Source organism: Hyla sarda, chromosome 5 (genome assembly GCF_029499605.1).
Source record: "Hyla sarda isolate aHylSar1 chromosome 5, aHylSar1.hap1, whole genome shotgun sequence".
In the NCBI taxonomy this organism is placed as follows: Eukaryota; Metazoa; Chordata; class Amphibia; order Anura; family Hylidae; genus Hyla; species Hyla sarda.
The window spans coordinates 321,610,686-321,632,936 of record NC_079193.1 but is presented as its reverse complement, the minus strand read 5'-3'; the positions used below and the strand labels follow the sequence as shown (position 1 = coordinate 321,632,936).

Genomic DNA, 22,251 nt, shown 5'->3' with positions numbered 1-22,251 from the left:
TTTTGTATTAAAGGGGTTATCCAGGAATAGAAAAACAGAGCTAATTTCTTTTAAAATCCGCTCCCCGTCTGTCTTCAGGTGGAGTGTGGTTCTGCAACTCAGTTCCAATTGAAGTGAATGGAGTCAAGTTGTAATACCACACAAAACTTAGGGCCAGATGTGGAGCTGTTTTTGAAAGAAATTAGCTTTGTTTTTCTATTTCTGGATAACCCTTTTAATTCCTCACCTCTTATCTCTGTGATCTCTGTTTGCAATCAGTGAATTAAATTTTATTTTTCTTTACAACCAGAGGCTTAAGAAAAAGATATACAGCTAAAACGGGGGTAATTTATACTCACTGTTAAGCTTTATTATTATTATTATCATCATAAGAAGATAGCATTAATATACTTATAATCTCTTTGGCAATAAACATACCTGTGCAAACTTCCTGAAGGGCACAAACTGTACAATGTCTCGTACAGCCATCTCCCCAGTAGGTGATCGTAGTCCTCCATTGTCTCCATCCAAAAATTCCATGGCACTAAAGTCAGCACCTCCAACGCCAACTATTATGATGGACATTGGGAGTTTGGCAGCGTTGACGATGGCTTGTCGAGTCTGATCCAGATCTGTGATAACCCCATCAGTTATGATCATGAGCACAAAGTATTGCTGTGAAACAAATAATGACAATGATACATGGGGGACATTTTCTGGAAATGTTATTCATTTAATGTGGATGGTTCATAGGTATATTACAGGTATAGTACAGGGATACCAGAATTCTGAATGCAAAAAACATATTAGGATACTGTTTTATGATAAAAAGAATTTAAAGGAATTATATATCTCACTTTGGGTCTCAAATTGGCAAAATGGGCAAAGACCTGCAAGAATGACTGTCCGCAGGATAGGTGATAAATAGCTGATCGGTGTGGGGTGGTGGTAGGGGGGGTTAAGGGTGTGTGGGTCTGACCACAGGGATCCCCACCAGTCATGAAGAGGTCTCTATGCCACTTCTGAAGATAGCCATTTGCTGTACTTAAAGGGGTACTCCGCCCCTAGACACCTTAGGGCCATCACGACCACGCCCCTTCAATGCAAGTCTATGGGAGGGGGAGTGACTACTGCCACGCCCCCTCCCATAGACTTGCATTGAGGGGGCATGGCTGTGACTGCACAAGTGGGGCGTGGCCGTGACAGCACGAGACTCCGGCACTGCACCCGATGCTCTAAACGAACGCCGGGTGCAGCAGAGAGATTGCGGGGGGTCCCCAGCAGCGGCATCCCCGTGATCAGACATCTTATCCCCTATCTTTTAGATAGCGGATAAGATGTCTAGGGGCGGAGTACCCCTTTAACTGTCTTAAAGGGGTACTCCCATGGAAAACTTTTTTTTTTAATCAACTGGTGCCAGAAAGTTAAACAGATTTGTAAATCACTTCTATTAAAAAATCTTAATCCTTGCAGTACTTTTTAGGGGCTGTTTACTAAAGAGAAATCCCAAAAAGAAATGCATTTCCTCTGATGTCATGACCACAGTGCTCTCTGCTGACCTCTGCTGTCCACTTTAGGAACTTTCCAGAGCAGCATATGTTTGCTATGGGGATTTTCTCCTGCTCTGTACAGCTCCTAAAATGATCAGCAGAGATCAGCAGAGAGCATTGTGGTCATGAAATCAGAGGAAATGTATTTCTTTTTTGGATTTCTCTTTAGTATACAGCCCCTAAAAAGTACTGGAAGGATTAAGATTTTTTAATAGAAGGGATTTACAGATCTGTTTAACTCTCTGGCACCAGTTGATTTAAAAAAAAAAAAGTTTTCCACGGGAGTACCCCTTTAAAAAGTGAATGGAGTGTAGGTCAAGCATGTAAGATGCATCATTCACTTGGAAAACAAGGGACTTTTGTTCTCATGACCAGAGGGGACCTCAGCAGTCTGATAACACATAAACAATGATAGCAGCAACATAAATCATACCCCTCACACTTACAGAAGCAGTTTTCTGTTGAGTAGCAGCCGCAGCAAATCTGGCCACATGGTTAATGATTGGAGAAAAGTTGGTGGGTCCGTACAGTTTTACTTGAGGGAGGCATTTGCGATATGAGTCTACAATGCCCTCAATACCTGTGATCAGAATAAAAAATAATATGTGAATATAACGCTGTAAGAAAAGACGTGATAAAATGAAAAATCTTCTGCACTAATGTAAAGCAGCGAGAGCGCTGGATACTTTGTGAAATAGCACGAGTTGTGTATGAAGACAACAGACACGTATGGAGATGCCAGAAGCCTGGAGAGATATACATACTATAGGGGAGATTTATCCAAACCCGTCCAGAGGAAAAAATGCCCACTTGCCCATAACAACCAATCAGATTGCTTCTTTCATTTTACAGAGGTCTTGTTAAAAATGAAAGAAGCGATCTGATTGGTTTCTATGGCCAACTAGGCAACTTTTCCTCTGGACAGATTTTGATAAATCTCCCCCATAGACTTTAAACCTGCACCCCTCTCACATTGGCTCCAGCAAGCCTCAGTGGTGGACAAATTACGCCCCGTAGCGTCAAATATTCTGATGTAATACCACAGAAAAATCTGCCCTTGGATTTCACAATGGGTTGTACTTTGAATTTACCACAGATTTCACTAGGATGAATTCAAGGTGAAAATATTACAATTCATGAAGATTGAATGAAAACCTCCCCCTCATGCAATGTAATGTGTGTTGTGTAGAATCGACACCAAAAATCCACAGGGGGGTCAGAATTCACCTTAATCATCCTCAATCCAGCGCAAAACTATGGTAAATTACAAAGTGGCCCTTTCATGCCGATCACAACGTAAATACAGCTAAAGACTTGGCTGTGAATGAAATACTATTGTATTATTATTTTTTATGTAGAAGTAAATCTACCCTAACACAGGAGAAAACAGTGGCACTCTCCAGTTCTTGAAAGCAGACTATTCAGCAGGAAAACAGGGGCGCAAATAGCTAGATAGGGCGAATCATCAGGATTCCGGACATGCCTTTTTTTATTTTAATAGTTTTCTCAGTCGCCGAAATATAAGCCTTTATGTTAGTATGTAACTAAGGCTTAAAGGGGTTATCCACCATAAGGTGATTTTAGTACATACCTGGCAGGCAGTAATGGACATGCTTAGGAAGGATCTGCGCTTGTCTTGGGGCTAAATGGCTATGTTGTGAGATTACCATAACACTGTGGCTAGCTTTTTGTGAACTGGTATTTCCTATTTCAGTTTTCTTTTTTTGACTACAAATCCCATAATTCCATTTTCCTCCCTCCCACACATCAGCAATCTCACCCACTGAAACATAAATGAGCTGCATCCATTCAAAAGACCTGTGGTTTTCAATCAGGGTGCCTACAGCTGTTGCATTAGTTGCAGATTGATCCCTCTCCCACCAAGCGATCGCTCCTCCCATTGAAGCAGACAGGCTCCCTGTGATCAGCTGACTAGTGAGGTCAGATCTCGGCCGCATTGCAACCTGGGAAAAATCTGAGACAACAGTCATTTTGTATGCTGTTCAAAATAAATATTGGGGTGAAAATCACAGAAGAATTGTGAGAAAACCGTCACACACAGGTACAGACCCTATATTATGAACTACACTAACTTTACAGCCCCTGTAGCATAGTCAAATAAAAAAAAAATCCTGGAATACCCCTTTAAGTGCCCAGGAGGAGTTCCCTAGCACAGCAGGACCAAAGTAGGGCCAACCCATGTCCTCTTTATCACCACCCCATGTCGTCTTCATCACCACCCCATGGCCTGCTTGCATCCGCCTAATTGATAGCCACTAGATTACCAGGGCATGGGTTGGACATTTGCATAATTGCATAAAGGCTTTTATCTCAGCACAGGAAATGACTAATGAAATGAAAAGGATATGCCTGGAATCCTGATTACTAGCCCTATCGAGTCATGTGATTGGTTTCTCCCCTGTCTTCCTGCTGACAGGTGCACTTTATGGTTGCGGCAGGTACTGGGGTGCTGCCATGCATAATTACTATCTTGCAGTGTGTGTACTGTGAGGGGAGTCAGCTTGTTATACGTTTTCATATATTCTTTTATATACTCCTTTTTCTATATTTTATACTCCATCTTTTATATCATCAGCCATGTTGTCTATAATCCGCCATCTTGTTTGTACTTTTTCATTATGAACTGATCATGAACTTCATTAGCAATTATAGCCAGGAAACTTGTCAAGGTAACAATTGCTGAGGCCTCACACACATCCTCCTACTGCTTAGAGATAAGACATCTGTTTGTAGCCATGTATAATTTTGCAGTGCGCCATCCTTTCTTGTATAAGAATTGTGCTTTTTGTAGTAAGTGTCAGAAGAGTCTGTATACAGCTGGAGTCTGTGTCATTCTTCCACCAGGCCTGGTCATTTATAACTCTTGATTTGGAATCAAACAACATATTGAAGGAGTCCATTGAATTCCCTATCAGTACTCCATGGGGGAGATTTATCAAAACCTGTGCAGAGGAAGAGTGGTGCAGTTGCCCATAGCAACCAATCAGATTGCTTCTTTCATTTTCTAAAGAGGCCTGTGGAAAATGAAAGTAGCAATCTGATTGGTTGCTATGGGCAACTGCACCACTCTTCCTCTGCACAGGTTTTGATAAATGTCCCCCCATGTGCTCACACTTTGCAACCCTGTTTTTAAGGATAGTCGACTCTATGTAAATTCTTACCAGCACAGAATGGATTTGATGGGTCAAAATTTAGTGGGAATTCATGTGAAACCTGAAACAGAAAAATACACAAAGATTTATTTATAAATAAAGTTTTTTTTTAAATCTATGCAAGACCAACATACACATAGATCAGGGGCAGAAGCAAAGCCTCCAAAACAACATGTGTGGGGAACTGTCGGTTTTACACCTATAAAGGCTATGTTCCTAAACTGTGTTTTGAGTTGCAGTTTTTTTTTCTTTGTCAAAAAATGACTTAGGCTGGGTTCACACCACGTTTTTCAAATACGGTTACCGTATACGCTTTTCCGCTAAAAAATGTATGGCAAAAACCGTATGCAACCTTATACAACCGTATGACTCCAAATTAAAACGTATACGGTTTTTCCCCATACGGTTCTATCGGTTTGCATCAGTTTTTGCCAACGGTTTTGCTATTTTATTGGAATTAGTTTTCCAGCAATTTAATAAAGTTATTATTGTTCTATTGAAATTCCAATCTGCGCATGTGTCAACTCCAAAAACGGATTAGAAAAACCGTGTGCAACCGTATTGTGAAATTCTGTGTACGGTTCTCATAGACAACAATGTTAAAAGAACCGCATACGGTTCGCATACGGTTCTCCAACCGGAGGCAAAAACGTGGTCGACAGCGTTTTTGCCTACGGTTGAAAAATCGGCAAAACCGTATCAGAAGCAAAATGGATGCAACCGTACACAACATTTGGAATACGGTTCACAATGCATTCTCTATGCATACGATTTCGGATACGGTCGTATACGTTTTTTTGCAGAAAATCGTATACGGTTACCATATTTGAAAATCGTGGTGTGAACCCAGCCTTAACCCCTTCATGACCCAGCCCATTTTCACCTTCATGACCTGGGCATTTTTTGAAAATCTGACCACTGTCACGTAAAACATTAATATCTCTGGAATGCTTTTACTTATCATTCTGATTCCGAGATTGTTTTTTCGTGACATATTCTACTTTATTTTATCGGTAAAATTTCACTGATATTTGTATCCTTTCTTGGTAAAAAATCTAAAAATTTCATGAAAATTTTGAAAATTTAGCATTTTTCTAACTTTGAAAGTCTCTGCTTGAAAGGAAAATGGATATTCCAAATAAATTACATATTGATTCACATATACAATATGTCTACTTTGTGTTTGCATTAAAAAATCGACAAGTTTTTTACTTTTGGAAGACATCAGAGGGCTTCAAAGTTCCGCAGCAATTTTCAAATTTTTCTCAAGATTTTCAAAATCGGAATTTTTCAGGGCCCAGTTCAGGTTGGAAGTGGATTTTAAGGATCTTCATATTAGAAATACCCCATAAATGACCCCATTATAAAAACTGCACCCCCCAAAGTATTCAAAATGACATTCAGTAAGTGTTTTAACCCTTTAGGTGTTTCACAGGAATAGCAGCAAAGTGAAGGAGAAAATTCTAAATCTTCATTTTTTACACTCGCATTTTCTTGTAGACCCAATTTTTTTATTTTTACAAGGGGTAAAAGGAGAGAAATCACCCTAAAATTTGTAACCCAATTTCTCTCGAGTAAGGAAATACCTCATATGCGTATGTAAAATGTTCGGTGGGCGCAGTAGAGGGCTCAGAAGGGAAGGAGCGACAATGGGATTTTGGAGAGTGAGTTTTTCTGAAAGGGTTTTTGGGGGGCATGTCCCATTTAGGAAGCCCCTATGGTGCCAGAACAGTGGACCCCCCCCCCCACATGTGACCCCATTTTGGAAACTATACCCCTCATGGAATGTAATAAGGGGTGCAGTGAGTATTTACACCCCACTGGCGTTTGACAGATATTTGAAACGGTGGACTGTGCAAATCAAAAATTTTATTTTTCATTTTCACAGACCACTGTTCCAAAAATCTGTCATACACCAGTGGGGTGTAAATGCTCACTGCACCCCTTATTACATTCCGTGAGGGGTGTAGTTTCCAAAATGGGGTCACATATGGATATTTATTGTTTTGCGTTTGTCAGAACTGCTGTAACAATCAGCCACCCCTGTGCAAATCGCCTCAAATGTACATGGGGCACTCTCCCTTCTGGGCCTTGTTGTGCGCCCTCAGAGCACTTTGCACCCACATATGGGGTATCTCCGTACTCAGGAGAAATTGCGTTACAAATTTAGAGGGTCTTTTTTCCCTTTTACCTCTTGTGAAAATGAAAAGTATAGGGCAACACCAGCATGTCAGTGTAAAAAATTTATTTTTTTACACTAACATGCTGGTGTAGACCCCAACTTCACCTTTTCATAAGGGGTTAAAGAAGAAAAAGCCCCCCAAAATTTGTAAGGCAATTTCTCCCGAGTACGGCGATACCCCATATGTGTCCCAAAACTGTTGCCTTGAAATACGACAGGGCTCCAAAGTGAGAGAGCGCCATGCGCATTTGAGGCCTGAATTAGGGATTTGCATAGGGGTGGACATAGGGGTATTCTACGCCAGTGATTCCCAAACAGGGTGCCTCCAGCTGTTGCAAAACTCCCAGCATGCCTGGACAGTCAATGGCTGTCCGGCAATACTGGGAGTTATTATTTTGCAACAGCTGGAGGCTCCGTTTTGGAAACAGTAGCGTACCAGACGTTTTTCATTTTTTGGGGGGAGGGGGGCTGTGTAGGGGTATGTGTATATGTAGTGTTTTTTACTTTTTATTTTAGGTTAGTGTCAGTGTAGTGTAGTGTTTTTAGGGTACAGTCACACGGGCAGAGGTTCACAGCAAGTTTGCCGCTGGAAGTTTGAGCTGCAGCGCAAAATTTGCGCCATCTCAAACTTGCAGCACTCACTGTAAACCTCCGCCCATGTGAGTGTACCCTGTACATTCACATTGGGGGGAGGGGGCAAACATCCAGCTGTTGCAAACTCCGAGCATGCCCTTTGGCTGTCCGTGCATGCTGGGAGTTGTAGTTTTGCAACAGCTGGAGGAACACTGGTTTGGAAACACTAAGTTAAGTAATAAACTTTCAAGTGTTTTGCAACCAAACTTAGTGTTTCCAAACCAGTGTGCCTCCAGCTGTTGCAAAACTACAACTCCCAGCATGCATGGTCTGTCAGTGCATGCTGGGAGTTATAGTTTTGCAACAATTGCAACAGCTGGAGGCACTGAGGTAGGAAACGGACAATGTTTCCCAACTAGTGTGCCTCCAGATGTTGCAAAACTACAACTCCCAGCATGCCCAGACTGCCAAGGCATGCTGGAAGTTGTAGTTCGGCAATATCTGAAGGATCAGATGTTGCCGAACTACAACTTCCAGCATGCTTGGGCAGTCTGGGCATGCTGGGAGTTGTAGTTTTGCAACATCTGGAGGTCCACAGTTTGGAGACCACTGTATAATGGTCTCCAATCTGTGCTCTTCCAGATGTTAGAGAACTACAACTCCCAGCATGCCTGGACAGACTGAGCATGCTGAGATTTGTAGTTTTGCAACATCTGGAAGAGCACAGATTGGAGACCATTATACAGTGGTCTCCAAACTGTGGACCTCCAGATGTTGCAAAACTACAACTCCCAGCATGCCCAGAAAGCCAAAGGCTGTCTGGGCATGCTGGGAGTTGCAGTTTTGAAACTCTCAGAGGCAGCAGTGAGATTGCTTTACGGCGATCTCACTGCTGCCAATGAAGATGCTGCACTGCTGTCGGAAACTCACCTCCGGGACGCAGCGCAACCGGGACCGCACGGAGGACGCCGGGACCGCACGGAGGACACCGGGACCGCTCGGACGGGTAAGTGACGCCGGGGGACGGGTCAGGGACACTTAGCAGAGCGGTGTGTGTCCCGATCCCCATGATCCGGACTCACACTCCGCGCTGCTAAGTATTCTGATAGCGAAACGCTGCTATCAGCTAGTCAGATTTGACCAGCTGATAGCAGCGATCGCTGGGGGGGGTGGGGGACGAAACCCCCCGTGGTCGCACGGTAAGATGGCTGGCTATCAGTGATAGCCACCATCTTTCCGGGCGCTGCGGGATGCCGCGAGTAGCGGCAGTAATGTCCATGACGTACCTGTATGTCATGGGTCGGGAACACCTTGCCACCCATGACGTACAGGTATGTCATAGGTCGGGAAGGGGTTAAAGGGGTACTCCCGTGGCAAACTTTTTTTTTTTTTTTAAATCAACTGGTGCCAGAAAGTTAAACAGATTTGTAAATTACTTCTATTAAAAAAAATCTTAATCCTTCCAGTACTTTTTAGGGGCTATAGACTACAGAGGAAATGCTTATCTTTTTAGATTTCTCTGATGTCATGACCACGGTGCTCTCTGCTGACCTCTGCTGTCCATTTTAGGAACTGTCCAGAGCAGCATATGTTTGATATGGGGATTTTCTCCTGCTCTGGACAGTTCCTAAAATTGACAGCAGAGGTCAGCAGAGAGCACTGTGGTCATGACATCAGAGAAATCTAAAAGATAAGCATTTCCTCTGTAGTATATAGCCCCTAAAAAGTACTGGAAGGATTAAGATTTTTTTTATAGAAGTCATTTACAAATCTGTTTAACTTTCTGGCACCAGTTGATTTTTTTTTTTAAGTTTTCCATGGGAGTACCCCTTTAAGTTACAGATGTATTTCAGCAGATTTAGCTTTTAGGCTATTTTCTGGCCTGTTTTTTCACTAAACTTTTGCTAAGGACGACAAAAACAGTTTTACTTTTACCATTTTGATAAATAAGGGGCTAACGTTGGAGAAAATTTATGGTTGCTATGGGCAACAAGGACGTAGTTTGACAGTTTTAATAAATCTGCCCCCTATCAATGTGCCCCAACGTATCCAGGATTCTGATGGATTCCTGTTACCGCAGAGTAGTGCATTATGGGAGTGAACATGAGATACTTGCTGGAGAAACGCCCATTCAGCTGACCCCACAATAAACATCTATGTTTAGCTGATCCAAGCAAAAGTGGTGCACTGCCTCTGAAGTTCCTCCACCAAAAGAATGATCTCAGTCAATCATTCTTTAGGTGGAAGCCTCGAGGAATTCATTGCCGTCTATGGAGATGGCAATTCCTCAGAGTGGACCTAGCCTACAGGATAAAAAAAAAAACTCCACAAACATGTGGCCCTGAGGTCTTTGACCCCCTCTCCCCCCCCCCACACACACAAAAGCCATCTGGTCCATCTAGTCTTCCCTTGTTTTATTTATTTTTTATCTTGAGACAATATAACTTTATTCTAGGCGTTCATTTTCTAACTATATCTGCAGAATGCTTGTTTTACTGATAGAGTAATGGATATTTAGATATTAAAAGGGTGAAATTACCGTATTTTTCGCCGTATAAGACGCACTTTTTCTTCCCCAAAACTGGGGGGAAAAAGTCGGTGCGTCTTATACGGCGAATACACCCCTATCGCGGCGGTCCCTGCGGCCATCAACGGCCGGGACCCGCGGCTAATACAGGACATCACCGATCGCTGTGATGCCCTGTATTAACCCTTCAGACGCGGCGATCAAAGCTGACCGCCGCGTCTGAAGGGAAAGTGACACTAACCCGGCTGTTCAGTCGGGCTGTTCGGGACCGCTGCGATCTCACCGCGGCGGTCCCGTACAGCCTGACTGAATAGCCGGGTTAGTGCTTACAGGACACCGGGAGGGACCTTACCTGCCTCCTCGGTGTCTTCTCCGTTCAGGGATCCCCTGTATGGCCGGCGCTCTCCTTCCTCGTCATCACGTACGTGTGTCGGCGTGCGTAACGGCGGCGACGGAGAGCGAGGATACCCGGCCGGCACCAGAGACGTTCCAAAGCGACGGGGACACGGCGACAGCGATGGAGCGACATCCAGGGCAGCGGTGACGGGTCCGGAGCGGCGGAGACACGAGTATTACCTCCTATGCAGTGGTCTTCAATCTGCGGACCTCCAGATGTTGCAATACTACAACTCCCAGCATGCCCGGACAGCCAACGGCTGTCCGGGCATGCTGGGAGTTGTAGTTTTGCAACATCTGGAGGTCCGCAGGTTGAAGACCACTATTGGGTTCAAAATCTTTATTTTTTTAGATTTTGCCTCAAAAAATTGGGTGCGTCTTATACGCCGGTGCGTCCTATAGGACGAAAAATACGGTACACAGTCAGGTTGTGTTGCAGTTTCCAATACTAAAATGTAATTCTTCCATTCCACTTACTATCCACAATGCAACTGCAACGCAATTTCATCTTGTGTTTTAACCCAATTAGTTTTCTTTGTTTTTTCCAAAGTCATTATGTAATTTATACATTTTCTATGGCCATTACCTGCCCCGATGGTGGTATCTGCGCTCCAAAACCAAAGGCTGGGAACATTTTATCACTAAAAAAAAGAAGAAAAATGATGAAAAAAGGTAAATGTGCAATGATGCAAGAATTATGTATTTGTATAAAATACGACAGGTGGTTTGCAGTTTCTAAATTTCCTAATTTCCTCAGTTATAGGAGAGAACGCTTCTTTTGACTTTAGAACAAATACAACAAAAGTGGTGCACTCAGACAGTCCACCATGCCTTCAGTCACTTAAAGGGGTACTCCGGTGAAAACCTTTTCTCTTTTAAATCAACTGGTGGCAGAAAGTTAAACATATTTGTAAATTACTTCTATTAAAAAATCTTAATCCTTCCTGTACTTATTAGCTGCTGAATACTACAGAGGAAATTCTTTTCTTTTTTGGAATGCTCTCTGATGACATCACGACCACAGTTCTCTCTTTATTTATTGTTGTCCTTGGTGGGATTTGAACCCAAGTCCCCAGCACTGCAAGGCAGCAGTGCTAACCACTGAGCCACCATGCTGCCCTTAGCATGCATCTGCTATGCATCTGCTATGCATCTGCTATGCATCTGCTATGCATGATTGCTAAAATGGACAGAAATGTCAGCAGAGAGCACTGTGTTCGTGAAGTCATCAGTGTTCCAAAAAGAAAGGAATTTCCTCTGTAGCATTCAGCAGCTAATAAGTACAGGAAGGATTAAGATTTTTTAATAGAAGTAATTTACAAATATGTTTAACTTTCTGCCACCAGTTGATTTAAAAGAAAAAAGGTTTTCACCGGAGTACCCCTTTAACAGTTCATGCATATTGTTCTCCTGAAAGGATCCTAATAAAGCATTTAGCCAACAATGACATTTTTAAACAAACCTTTAAAACCTCTGTCAAAAAACTTTTGATATATGAGACAAAGTTTTTATCAGTCAGGGTCTGAGAGTTGAGACCCCAATCAACCACAAGAACAAGCAAAGAGAAGTCATGTGACCTTCATGGGACGGACTCATAATGTAAGTCTATGGGGCTGTCGTCCAGGTCTCCCTGTTTCTCTCCCTGCTTATTCTTATCATCTCAGACCCCAAGCGATATCAAATTTTGACTTGTCCCTAGGATAGTTTAATTGACAAACACGTTCACATGGTTATAAAATCCATGCATGTAAATTGCCTGGGGGGAAAAAAAAGCCTTTAAAACTGGCAAATCAGTGTAATTTTTACAGGTGTCTTTGGATTTTTTCAGCAGTTTTTTTCGAGCTACCATAGATTTTAATGTGAGCTTTCAGGCAGAACTGCTCTGGGTTAATGCTATTTTGAGCATTTCCTATTGAAGTCAATGGGAGATGGAAACCATGTGTTTTGAAGGTGTTTCTTGGGGGCATTCTGAAACATTTTGGAGCATTTAGTTTTTGTTTTTTGTGAACATACCCCTAGCATTTAAAGGAAACCTGTCATATTGAACGTGCAGTCAGATCTGTGGGTGACCTGTTATAGCCAAGGTTTTGTTGGGTAGATTCAGATATAGTTTTTGAAGAAGATTTAATAGATCTTGTAATTTATTTATTTATATCTCTATTTATTAAGGGTTTAGGAGTCCAGTGGGTGGTTCTGCCCAGTGCCTTGGTTTTGTATTTTGGAAGCTTCTCGAAAAAAAACAGGACATCAAAATGTACCCCACAGTGCAGGCTTGATTTTAACAATTTTCATATGCCCCAAATGCACGTGTAACCACCTGTCCTGGGTTGCTGACTTTCTTATGTGAATATATAAACCATAACAGCAAACGCTATTGATGCCATTTTTTTCCATTTCAAATCTGTCAGTAACGATATAAGTAGAACATTTGTTACAGTTCCATTCAAGAGCGGGGCTGTGCTATTTTTATATTCTGATACAAGAACAATAAAGCATTGTAATAAAGAATTGTTATGTAACTCCTGGAAGGAAATTTTTTTTTATTGCTAGATAGCTTTTATGTTTTCTAACATTATGCTGTTAACCCCCCCCCCCCCCCCCCCCACACACACACACACACAAACACACACAAACACACACACACACAAACACACACACACACACAAACACACACACACACAAACACACACACATCCTCAGTTGTTTCTTTCCTTAAAAGAAAAAAACAATAATATTTACCTGTCATAGTCCTGAATCACCTGGCCCACCGACCAGATAGCATTCAGGTACTCATTGACTCCATTGGGACTAATGTAGTGTAGAGAGTCTGGTGATCTGGGATCACCATTTGATCCTGTAAAGTCGATTCCTACCTATTACAATCATAGTAAATAAAAGTCAGCTGCACATTTATTTATGGTACAAACAGAGCATTATATAACAATTGGATTTGATGTCTAAGTGAAGCTTAAAGTGTTACTTTTGACATCTCATTGAGACATGTCAAAACTATTGATAAGTCGGGGTTTGGGTGCTGAGACCCCCACTGAGCTTTAGAACAAGCCAGGAGAAGCACTCAGCTAAGCGCTTCTCTCTCCTCTCTGCAGGAGATGCATTCTATAAAAGTCTATGGGCTTGCCTCTTGTAGTGAGCAGAGAGATGGGAGAAGCAGCAAGTGAACTGTTTTTCTCCCCGAGTACAGCACTTGTGTATCTGGCACTCCCACAGAGAATGCAAGGAGCGTGTGCCGATCATGCGCTCTATGCAGTGGGAAGATTCTGGCTCCCATTTAAAAGATCAAGGGAGTCAGAGATTGGATCCTTTATGATCAGACACTTATCCCCTATCCTGTAAATAGAGGATACATTTTAAACACTGGAGAATGCCTTTAAAGTCCCAGTGGACAAAAGGAATACATTGCTGCTGTAAGGCCTTTCCCACATCAGATTTTCAACTATATTTGTGGCTTAAAGGGGTACTACGGTGGGGAAAAAAAGTTTTCAAATCAACTGGTGCCAGAAAGTTAAACAGATTTGTAAATTACTTCTATTTCAAGATCTGAACCCTTCCAATACTTATCAGCTGCTGTATACTACAGATATACTACAGAGAAATTTGTTAAGTTCTCTCCAGTCGGACCACAGTGCTCTCTGCTGACACCTCTGTCCGTGCCAGGAACTGTCCAGAGCAGGAGAGGTTTTCTATGGGGATATGCTTCTAATCTGGACAGTTCCTGACACGGACAGAAGTGTCAGCAGAGAGCACTGATGTCAGACTGGAAAGAACTGAACAATTTTCTCTGGAGCATACAGCAGCTGATAAGTACTGGAAGGCTTCAGATTTTGAAATAGAATAAATTTACAAATCTGTTTAACTTTCTGGCACCAGTTGGTTTAAAAAAAAAAAAAATCCACTAGAGTACCCCTTTAAAAGGGGTATTCAAGGAAAACCCTTTATTTTTTTTATTTTTTTTTTATATCAACTGGCTCCAGAAAGTTAGTAAACAGATTTGTAAATTAACTGTTCTTTTCTGTCTGGCAAAAGTGCTCTCTGCTGACATCTCTGCTTGTTTTGGGAACTGCACAGAGTAGAAGAGGTTTGCTATGGGGATTTGCTTCTACTCTGGACAGTTCCCATAACAGGTGTCATCAGAGAGCACTCAGACAGAAAAGAACAACTCAACTTCAGCAGCTCATAAGTACTAAAATGATTAAGATTTTTTAATAGAAGTAATTTACAAATCTGTTTAACTTTCTGGAACCAGTTGATATATAAACAAAGTTTTTTCCTGGATAACTCCTTTAAGCTTTTATGTTGAGTTTTTTGACAATATTTTTTGTAAAAAAGGACTGGAAATCATTTTGCCAAGATCATGATGTAGTCCATATACTTACAACAAAGTTCATCTGACATCCTCCCATAACGTAGTCAAGAAATGTATATTCTACCGTAATCTAGAAATAGACAGACCATATATAAAGGATGAGTAATAAAAAAAACATATATGACAGAATCAGACACTTGTGTTACTAAATTAATTGCAGAAAAGTCGATAAACCAGCCTTTTTGCTTCAGTAACTTAAATGTTATATGAGGAATCTATTTAAAATGATCGGATGTGTTATAAATATGTGAGAGAAGATCATATTGGTAAAATCTGTAATGGTATTCCAGGTTCACATCCCATTTTGGGCCTCTGTCACAGATTCCATTTGGGGCCAGGAAACAGAACCGGACTGTCCACTGCGTGACGGACTTTAATAGCGTCCACTGGGTTTCTGTTTGGTGTCCATCATTTCACTGGAAAAAAACTGGACACAAAAATGCTGTGTGTAGCACTTTTTTGTCCGGTTATTTGAATGGATTCTGTAACAGAGGCCCTAAATGTAGCCTACAATACAAATGTGAACATAGCCTTAGACCACTCACTGATTGCCAAAACATTTGGGCTTTATTGAGCACTGTCTGGAGATTGTTTGTGTACATGGGTGTGCTTATGATCAGTACCACACAGATCCTAAATACTGGCACCTTCCATGAAAGTGTACATGAAGCTTAGCTGAACATTGACACAACATACTCAGCACCCTGTCCTTAATAAGATTGGTCTTTTGCTTAGAATTTGTGTCAAATTTCTGTACATTTTTCTAATTTTCCATCTACATTGTAACATAGTTTATGAGGTTGAAAAAAAGACCAGAGTCCAAAGTCCATCAAGTTCAACCTTTAACCCTAATGAGTAAAAATATGGGTCTGTCTATTACATTACTTAATTCCTTTAGAGCACGGGGGTGAATGCCATCTGGACCGGATGATTTGTCTATTTTGATTTTTTGTAGGCGGCACTGTACTTCTTCCTGGATTAGACAGGTGACCTGTACTGGGGAGTTCATCTTATCTCGCTGTATTTCACCCTGCATTTCATTTTCCTCGGTGAATACAATGGAGAAGAATGTTTAATATAAGGAGATTTTTTAACACTTACCGTAAAATCTCTTTCTCGAAGCATCCATTGGGGGACACAGACCGTGGGTGTATCTTGCTGTCTCTAGGAGGTGTGACACTATGGTAATAAAAAAAAGTCAGCTCCTCCCAGCAGGATATACCCGCCTTCAGGCTCTGAGCTAGTCAGTTTAAGTTTCAGAGCAAACACAACTGAACACACCCTCGGACAGATAACCAAAGGAAAAAACTAAAAAAGGGTGGGAGCTGTGTCCCCCAATGGTAAGTGTTAAAAAATCTCCTTTTCTCTATCAGCTCCATTGGGGGACACAAACCGTGGGACGTACCAAAGCCGTCTCTTGGGTGGGCAGATAAGTAATCAGGCAGACGGCCGATCCACTGCCGCCGGCAACACTTTACGACCCAGACTAGCATCAGCCGATGCGAAAGTATGAACTCGGAAAACCTCGAGAGAGCGTGCAAAGACGACCAGGTAGCCGCCTTGCAAATCTGCGAGGCCGAGGCTCTATTCTGGAGAGCCCAGGAAGCCCAACAGAACGTGTGGAAGGAGCCACAACCCTGAAAGGAGGAATCTTCCCCTTACAGCGATAGGCTTCTGCAATGGCGGACCGAATCCACCGAGAAATGGTGGCCATGGAAGCAGGTTGTCCCTTGCGACGACCTTCCGTAAGGACGACAAAGGAATCACACTGACAAAACGAAGAAGCGATGGAGAGATAAGACCGAACAGCCAAAAACTACATCCAGCTTGTGTAGTAAGCACTCCTTAGGATGAGAAGGAGCCGGACAAAAGGACGGGAGGACAATGTTCTCATTGAGATGAAAGGCCGAGACCACCTTAGGCAAAAAGGAAGGAACTGGCCGGAAAACGACCTGTCCTGGTGGATCACCAGAAACGGAGAACGGCAGGAAAGAACTGCCAGTTCAGACACCCTCCGGATGGAGGTGATAGCAACAAGAAATGCCACTTTCCAAGAAAGGAGTCGGAGAGACACCTCTCTAAGGGGCTCAAAGGGTTCACCCTGGAGGGCACTCAGAACCAAGTTCACGTATCAAGGGGGAGAAGGTAACCGATAAGGAGGAACAGCATGCGCCACTCCTTGCATGAAGGTCCGGACATGAGAAATAGAAACCAGGGGCCGAGACCTGACCTTTAAGGGAACTGAAAGACAACCCCAGTTCCAACCCCGACTGCAAAAAAAGGAGAGAAGACGGGGAACCGAGAAGGTCACCGGGGAGAAGTCCTGAACGTCACACCAACGAAAATAAAGCCGCCAAGTACGGTGGTAAATTCGTGCGAAGGAGGGCTTACGAGCCCAGAGCATGGTGTGAATGACTTGGGAAGAGAACCCGCAGGCCCTCAAAATCGCGGTCTCAACCACCATGCCAACAAATGCAGCGACTGTAAATTGGGGTGGCAAGAGTACCCTGAGAGAATAGGTCCGGGCGGAGCGGAAGGCGCAGAGGAGCGTCGTCCAGGAGCCTGACTACATTGGCATACCACGACCTTCGGGGCCAATCTGGAGCTACCAGAAAGGTGAGGACGTCCTCTGCCTTGAGCTTCCTCAGCACCCTAGGAAGGAGCGGAAGAGGAGGGAACAGATAAGGTAGGGAGAACCCCGCCCATGGAATCACTAGGGCGTCCACGGCCAGAACCTGAGGGTCCCGGAACTTGGAGACAAATGGGAGAATCTTCCGATTGTGCCGGAACGCGAAGAGGTCCACGTCCGGAAAGCCCAGAGGTTGCCGAGCTGCCCGAAGACCTCCGGATGAAGAGGCCACTTGCCGGGGTCGGGTGAGGACAGACTGAGGAAGTCCGCTTCCCAGTTGAACACACCCGGAATGTGAAACGCTGAAATGGCCGGAACCTTACTCTCCGCCCAGGTGAGAATCTTGGTCACCTCGGCCATGGCTGCCGAGCTGCGAGCGACGCCCTGTCGATTATGTCAACGCCCTGCCGTGGCGTTGTCCGGCTGAACGCGGACAGGACAAGACGGGACTCCCAATTAAGAAGACAAAGAAGAATCGCCCGTAATTCCAATATGTTTATCGGGAAAAAGATCTCCAGGGGAGACCAGAGTCCCTGGACCGTCCAATCCCTGAACACACCGCCCCAGCCCGACAGGCTGGCAACCGTTGTAACAACCCGCCAGAGAAGGGGAAGAAATGACCGCCCTTGGAGAAGAAGGGGGGAGCGGAGCCACCAGAGCAGAGACTGACGTACCCTGCGAGGGAGAACAATCTGACGCTCGAGGGACAGAGGAGACCTGTTCCATCGAGAGAGAATCGCCAGTTGAAGGGGGCGGTAATGAAACTGGGCAAAGGGTACGGACTCCATAGTTGCCACCACCCGACCCAGGACGTCCATACTGTGCAGATGGAGACTGATACCTGGGTCCGAAGGGAGCGGACCCTCGACCAAAGCGCCAGACGTTTGTCCGGCGGAAGACAAAGGCGGGCACAGGCCATCGAATCGAAGTCCCAGGAAGGTTAGAGACTGGGTAGGACAGAAGACTGACTTGTCCCGGTTGACCATCCACCCAAAGCGAGTCAGAGAGTGAAGAGTGACGTCCAGATTCTCCAGAGTCTGGGCTCTGGTCGGAGCCTTGATGAGAGGGTCATCCAGATAGGATATCACCGAGATTCCCCTCGACCAACAGGCCCAACACTGGAGCAAGGATCTTTGTAAGGACCCGAGGAGCCGTGGCCAAACCAAAGAGGAGGGCTGCGAATTGAAAGTGCCCCTCCAGAACCACAAGCGGAGGTACCGATGATGGCCCGGAAATATTGGCACATAGAGGTAGGCATCCTTGATGTCCACCGATTAAGGGAACTCCCCTTGTTCCAGGGACGCCACCACCGAAAGGAGAGATTCCATTCTGAAGTGGTGGATGAGAAGGTGACAGTTAGATTGGTCGCACAGAACCGTCCATCTTGGGGACCACAAAAAAATGTGAATAGAAACCCCGAAAATGTTCCCCTGGAGGAACGGGGATGATAACCCCCGGGAGAAGCAGAGACTGGAGAGCCGCTCGAAATTACTTCACCAGAGGAGGAGACCGGATGGCCCAGGATCGAAGAACGCTCGGAAGGGAGGCGAATTCGATCCAGTAACCGTTGGACACCACATCCCTGACCCCAGAGTCCTGAATGTGTGAAGTCCAGATTTCTCGGAAAACAAGAGACGACCACGGTCTTCAGTGAAGTCTTCAGCCAGCTTATGGCGAGCGAGGCAAGCAGAGACATAGGGAGACCCAGAACCATGAGGTACCACCCAGGCGCTGACCGTTGGGGAGGGGGGGGGGTTAACAGCGCATATACGCAATGTCTGTGCCCCCTTACTCGCAATGGGGAAACAGTGAACCGCAGTTCCTGAGTCACCACCTGAAAACGGAAAACAAAGGGAATAAAAAACTAAAACACATCCCTATACCAGGAAAATAAAAACAGAAGACCTGGACTGGAGAATCCAGACCATGTCCACCTCCTTCAGACACTAAGCTTAAACTGACTGACTATCTCAGAGCCTGAAGGCGGGTGTATCCTGCTGGGAGGAGCTGGCATTTTTTATTACCATAGTGTCACACCTCCTAGAGACCGCAAGATCACACCTCCTAGAGACAGCAAGATACGCCTACAGTCTGTGTCCCCCAATGGAGCCGATAGAGAAATTTGCTTTTTCCTGATCCCTGTTTATAATTTCTTCTTAACTGTTTATTAAAGGGCTAACACTTTCATTTTTAACCTTTTTGCTATTTATATAGTTAAAGAACATTTTGGGGTTAGTTTTACTCTCCGTGGCAATGAGTCTTTTTGTCTCTATTTTTTTTTACATATTTTACATTTTTCTCTATAGCTTTTTAATGATTCTTCACTGCTGTCCTGTTTTAGTAGTAGTTTTTTTTGTCATTTATTGCCCTCTTTTTTATTCGTCCATATTGGTTTTCTTTTATTTCTGACCATTTTATTCCCATAAGGTATACACATCTTACAGTGAGAATTTAAGAATTTTTAAAGGGCTTCCATTTAGTGTCAGTATTCTTGGTTTTGAGGACATTATCCCATTTTATATTGCTAAAGGCTTCTCGGAGTAGATAAAACTTTGCCTTCCTAAAGTTCATAGTTTTTGTGGCCCCTCGAGAGATTCCCTTATTGAAGAACAAGATATAATGTATTTTATTATGATCCCTATTCCCTAGGTGTCCTTCTACCTGCACATTAGTTACTCTGTCAGGTCTGTTGGTTAATATTAAAGGGGTATTCCTGCAAAAACATTTATCCCCTATCCAAAGGATAGGGAATAAGATGTCTGACCGCGGGGGGCCCGCCGCTGGGACTCCCTGCAGCACCCGCATTCTATGGGGGATCTGCGTATCCAGTTTCCGAAACCTCCGGGTATCCGGGACTGGGGACGTGACGTCACACCACGCCCCCTCCATTCATGTCTTCGGAGGTTTCTGAAACTGGAGATGCAGCACCCGCATAGAATGGGGGGGGGGTCCTTTGGATAGGGGATAAAATGTTTTTGCCCGGAATACCCCTTTAAGTCCAGTAGGGCGCCCCCACTGGTCGGGCCCTGCAAAATTTAGGACAGATAATTGTCCTTAGCTATAGTCAGAAACCTGTTTCCTTTATGAGATTCACAGGTCTCAGTCTCCCAGTTTATATCAGGATAGTTAAAGTCCCCATTATTATCACATCATTCTGATTTGCTGCCTTGTTTATTTGCCTCAATAATTGATCTTCTGCTTCTTCCATTATGTTTGGTGGCTTATAACAAATCCCTATAAGATTTTTTTTATTTTTAACGCCATATATTTCTACCCATAATGACTCTACATTATTGTTTCCCTCCTGTATATCCTCCTGCAGTGCGGCCTTCAGACTGGACTTTACATAAAGACAAACTCCTCCCCCTTTACATTTTGTCCGATTCCTTCCTGAATAGACTATAACCCTGTATGTTGACCGCCCAGTCACAGCTATCGTCCAACCAAGTCTCTGTTATACCCACTATGTCATTATTCTCCTCAGACATTATCAACTCCAGTTCCTCTGTTTTATTGGTCAGATTTCTGGCATTAGTCAACATGCAATTCAATGGTGTATGTTTTATCTTCCTATGATGCCTATCCCTATTAATTATTCTAACCCCTCTCTCCGCTCCACCCCCAGGTACATTAATAAGTCCCCCCTCTCTATCTACACTATCTTCCCCCTCTATGTTGTAGGTTCCCCCCCCCCAGTCCCTAGTTTAAACAGTCCTCCACCCTTCTTGCCATCTTCTTCCCAAGCACAGCTGCACCCTCCCCATTGAGGTGCAGCCTGTTTCTACGGTAGAGCCGATATCCGACAGCGAAGTCAGCCCAGTTCTCCATTAACCCCAACCCCTCCTTCCTACACCAGCTTCTGAGCCACTTGTTTACCTCCCAAATCTCCCATTGCCTCTCTGGTGTGGCTCGTGATACAGGTAATTCAGAAAATATTACCTTGGAGGTCCTTGCCTTAAGCTTGCGGCCTATGTCCCTGAAATCATTTTTAACCCCTTGCCGCAAAATGCCGTTTCTAAACGGCACTGCGGCAGGGGATGGTTATGAAGAGAGCTCAGGAGCAGAGCTGGCATCATACCCGCATGTTCCTGGCAGCTATCAGCAGTCAGGACCCGTGGCTATTGCCGGACAATGCAGTTCAGGCAGATGTCCGGCATTAACTCTTTAGACACAGTGATCGAAGTTGATCGGTGCATCTAAAGTGAAAGTGAGAGCTTACTGGCAGCTCAGTCGGGCTGATCGGGACCATCGCAGTAAAATCCTGATCAGCTAGGACACAGCAGAAGGGTGCCTTACCTGCCTCCTGTGCTTCCGATCGGCGATTAATTGCTCCAAGCCTGAAATCCAGGCTTGAGCAATCAACCACCGATAACACTGATCAATGCATCGCAATGCAATGGCATTGAATCAATGTACTGCGCGTTATAGTCCCCTATGGGGGATATAACATTGCAAAATAAAAAGTGGAAAAAAAAAAGTTAATGAAGATGATTAAACCCCTTCCCTAATAGAAATTTGAATCACCCCCCCCCCCTTTTCCCATAAAAAAAACTAACAAAAAAAAACTGTGTAAATAAAAATAAACATATGTGGTATCAAAGTCCAAAATAGAGTATTTTTTGTCACTTTTTATACCAAAAAAAAAACTGCAATCTCCCTGCTGCTCCCGGCATTCGTTTAGAGTGTCGGGTGCAGCACCGGAATAAGGCCACCTCCCATAGACTTGCATTGAGGGGGTGTGGCCATAACGTCACGAGCGGGACGCGGTCGTGTCGTTACGAGCCTCCGCCCCGCATCGCCAGTCATCCGGCACGGAGCAAAGTTCGCTCCATGCACCAAGTGTCTAGGCTGCCGCAGC

At 44.1% G+C, this 22,251-nt stretch overlaps 1 protein-coding gene across 6 annotated transcripts in view; it reads right to left on the bottom strand.

Annotated features, from left to right (window-relative positions):
* Nucleotides 1-22,251, bottom strand: part of CPNE3 (copine 3) — a 102,536-nt gene that overhangs the window by 5,099 nt on the left and 75,186 nt on the right. For all 6 annotated transcript variants that reach the window (XM_056522282.1, XM_056522284.1, XM_056522283.1 and 3 more), the window contains 6 exons: nt 14,775-14,834; nt 13,120-13,253; nt 10,967-11,021; nt 4,712-4,763; nt 1,976-2,109; nt 418-654 (listed from right to left, as the gene is read on the bottom strand). In XM_056522282.1, the coding sequence (XP_056378257.1) occupies nt 418-654; nt 1,976-2,109; nt 4,712-4,763; nt 10,967-11,021; nt 13,120-13,253; nt 14,775-14,834 (672 nt within the window). The remainder of the gene's footprint in view (nt 1-417; nt 655-1,975; nt 2,110-4,711; nt 4,764-10,966; nt 11,022-13,119; nt 13,254-14,774; nt 14,835-22,251) is intronic.